This window comes from Entamoeba dispar, genomic scaffold (assembly GCF_000209125.1).
Source record: "Entamoeba dispar SAW760 scf_1105229461345 genomic scaffold, whole genome shotgun sequence".
Classification (NCBI taxonomy): Eukaryota; Evosea; order Mastigamoebida; family Endamoebidae; genus Entamoeba; species Entamoeba dispar.
Genome location: NW_001854646.1, coordinates 17,466 through 19,895, shown reverse-complemented (window position 1 = coordinate 19,895; position 2,430 = coordinate 17,466). Strand labels below are relative to the sequence as shown.

At 27.3% G+C, this 2,430-nt stretch overlaps 2 protein-coding genes across 2 annotated transcripts, besides 1 other annotated feature; one reads left to right on the top strand and one right to left on the bottom strand.

Moving 5' to 3' along the window:
- Positions 1-511: 511 nt before the first annotated feature.
- Positions 512-1,666, top strand: EDI_098020 (alcohol dehydrogenase, putative; the record flags this gene model as incomplete). Its single annotated transcript, XM_001738417.1, has 1 exon — positions 512-1,666. One exon carries the CDS (start codon positions 512-514, stop codon positions 1,664-1,666), a length of 1,155 nt encoding a protein of 384 aa, XP_001738469.1.
- Positions 1,656-1,756: a sequence feature (AT_rich).
- Positions 1,746-2,327, bottom strand: EDI_098010 (uncharacterized protein; the record flags this gene model as incomplete). The annotated part of the gene is made up of 1 exon (XM_001738416.1): positions 1,746-2,327. One exon carries the CDS (start codon positions 2,325-2,327, stop codon positions 1,746-1,748), a length of 582 nt encoding a protein of 193 aa, XP_001738468.1.
- Between the last annotated feature and the right edge of the window lie 103 nt (positions 2,328-2,430).

Below are 2,430 nucleotides of genomic sequence, written 5' to 3'. Positions count from 1 at the left end.
TATTCTTCTTTCAACTCTTGTTGTTTTATTTCTTTATTTGTATAATTATTTACACCTCTAGTTTGAGAAGAGTTTTATGGTTTGTTTTTATGTTTTAAGAGTTAGTGTATAACTAATTTTCATTTATGCTGAACAATCTCCATATCACAAAATGCTAGTTTTTTCTGAAGTGTTCAGAAAGAAATGTCGATACGTTATGAGTTTTAAAGTTTTATTTATTTGTTATGTAATATTTGTCTTTCTACTTTTTTGATACAATCAACAAACGAGGTAATTTGATTTATGGTATTCTTTCTGTTCTACGGTTTCTATTTCTACACAAAGTGTGTCATTAATATGTAATGAAAATTCATGAAGTTTATAGTATTCGTTGATTGATGAAGTTTTGATACAATAAAGCGAATTATTATCAAAATAGTTGAGTTGTTAATGTTTTTATACACAAGATTACAGAATGAAAGGACTATTTAAACAACAGAGAAAAGTGTATACTCATTGAGTTGAAGAAACAATGACAATGCTTAATTTCACATATTATAATCCAGTTAGATTAATTTATGGAAAAGGGTCATTAGATGAGATTGAGAAACAACATTTAATTCCTGAGGATGCAAGAATCATGATGACATATGGAGGAGGATCTATTAAGAAGAATGGAGTTTATGAAGAAGTCATGAAACATATTAAACCAATAATAGAGTTTGGAGGAATAGAACCAAATCCATCACATGAAACATGTATTAAGGCTATTAAAATTGCTAAAGAAAATCAAATTAACTTCTTTGTTGCAGTTGGAGGAGGATCAATTATTGATGCAACAAAATATATAGCACTTGGAATGGAACATACATATTCAAATGATCCATATGATATTTGTATTAAAAAAAGAGAATTTAAAGTAAATCCAGCTAAAGCAAAAATAGGAGTAATTTTAACAATTCCAGCTACAGGATCAGAAATGAATTGTTGGGGAGTTATTTCAAGACATTCAGACAAACAAAAATTATCATTTAGTGATGAATCAATTTTTCCAACATGGTCTATTGTTGATCCATGTTTTACTATGTCTCTTCCAGATAATCAAATTAGAAATGGACTTGTTGATTCATTTGTTCATTGTATTGAACAATATATTGGAAATTATCATTTAAATCCAGTTGTAGAAGCAGAAGCAGAAGGTGTAATGAGAACAATCATTGCAGTATCACATAAAACAATAGAAAATCATCAAGATTATCAAGCACGAATTACATTCTGTTATGCTGCAACAGTAGCATTAAATACAACACTTTTATGTGGAGTACAACTTTGTGGAGGAGCACATGCAATAGGACATGAAATAACTAATTATTATGGACTTGCACATGGAGAAACATTAGCAATTACGACATTAGGTGTAATGAGATTTAATAAAGAGAAAAATAGAAAGAAAATAATTCAAATGGGAGAACAAGTTTTTGGAATTAAGAATAGTACAGCAGAAGCAACAATAGAAGCAATAGAGAAATGGTTTAAATCAATTGGAATGAAAACAAAATTATCAGAATGGGGTAAAGGAAAAGAAGAATTTGAAAATATTGCAAGAAAATTTGAATATAATCCAGTTGGTGCACATAAAGACATTGATTATAAAGGATGTCTTCAAATTCTTAATGATATTTATTAAATCAATTAAATTAATTAAATTTTTTAAGACTTTTTTAATATTTTTTTAAAGATAAAAAAAAAGAAATGAAATAAAAAAATTATTTAAAATGAAAAGGTTCTAATTGATAAAGATGTAATAAACGATTTAATCGTTCTTCTAACCATTTTTTATTATCTAAATCTAACCAATCATTAGGCATACAAATTCCTTTTAAATATGTTCCAAGAACTGCTCCAACTACTGCTCCATTTGTATCTGCATCTCCTCCTTCATATGCAATTCTTTCAATTAATTTTTCAAATATTATTGTTTTATCTATTCCTTTTTCTTTCATTTTAAATGCTTCTCTTAATGATAATATAGCACATCCTACAGGTTTAAATGTATATCCTATAGATTCATTTAATTTTATTTCTTCAAGTGTTTTAGCATTTGTGTATTCTATAAATTCTTTTTTATATTCTTCATTTAACATTTTTTCACTATCATAAATTGATTCTTTAATTATTTCTTCAATATCTTCTCTTCCTTGTAATAATTTTGCTAATATAAGTACAATTACATTAACAGATGCTTGACATCTAGGATCTGCATGTGTAGTACTTCCTATTTTCTTTGAATTTTCTTTAACTTTTTCTTCATCCCAGAAATATGGTATTGCTAGAACTGATGTTCTCATCACACTTCCATTTGGTGCTGCTTTACATCCTCCTTCTCTCAAATTTTTTCACTTTGTCCAATTGGATCATTATCCATCCTTTACTTCTTACTATTTTTCCAAA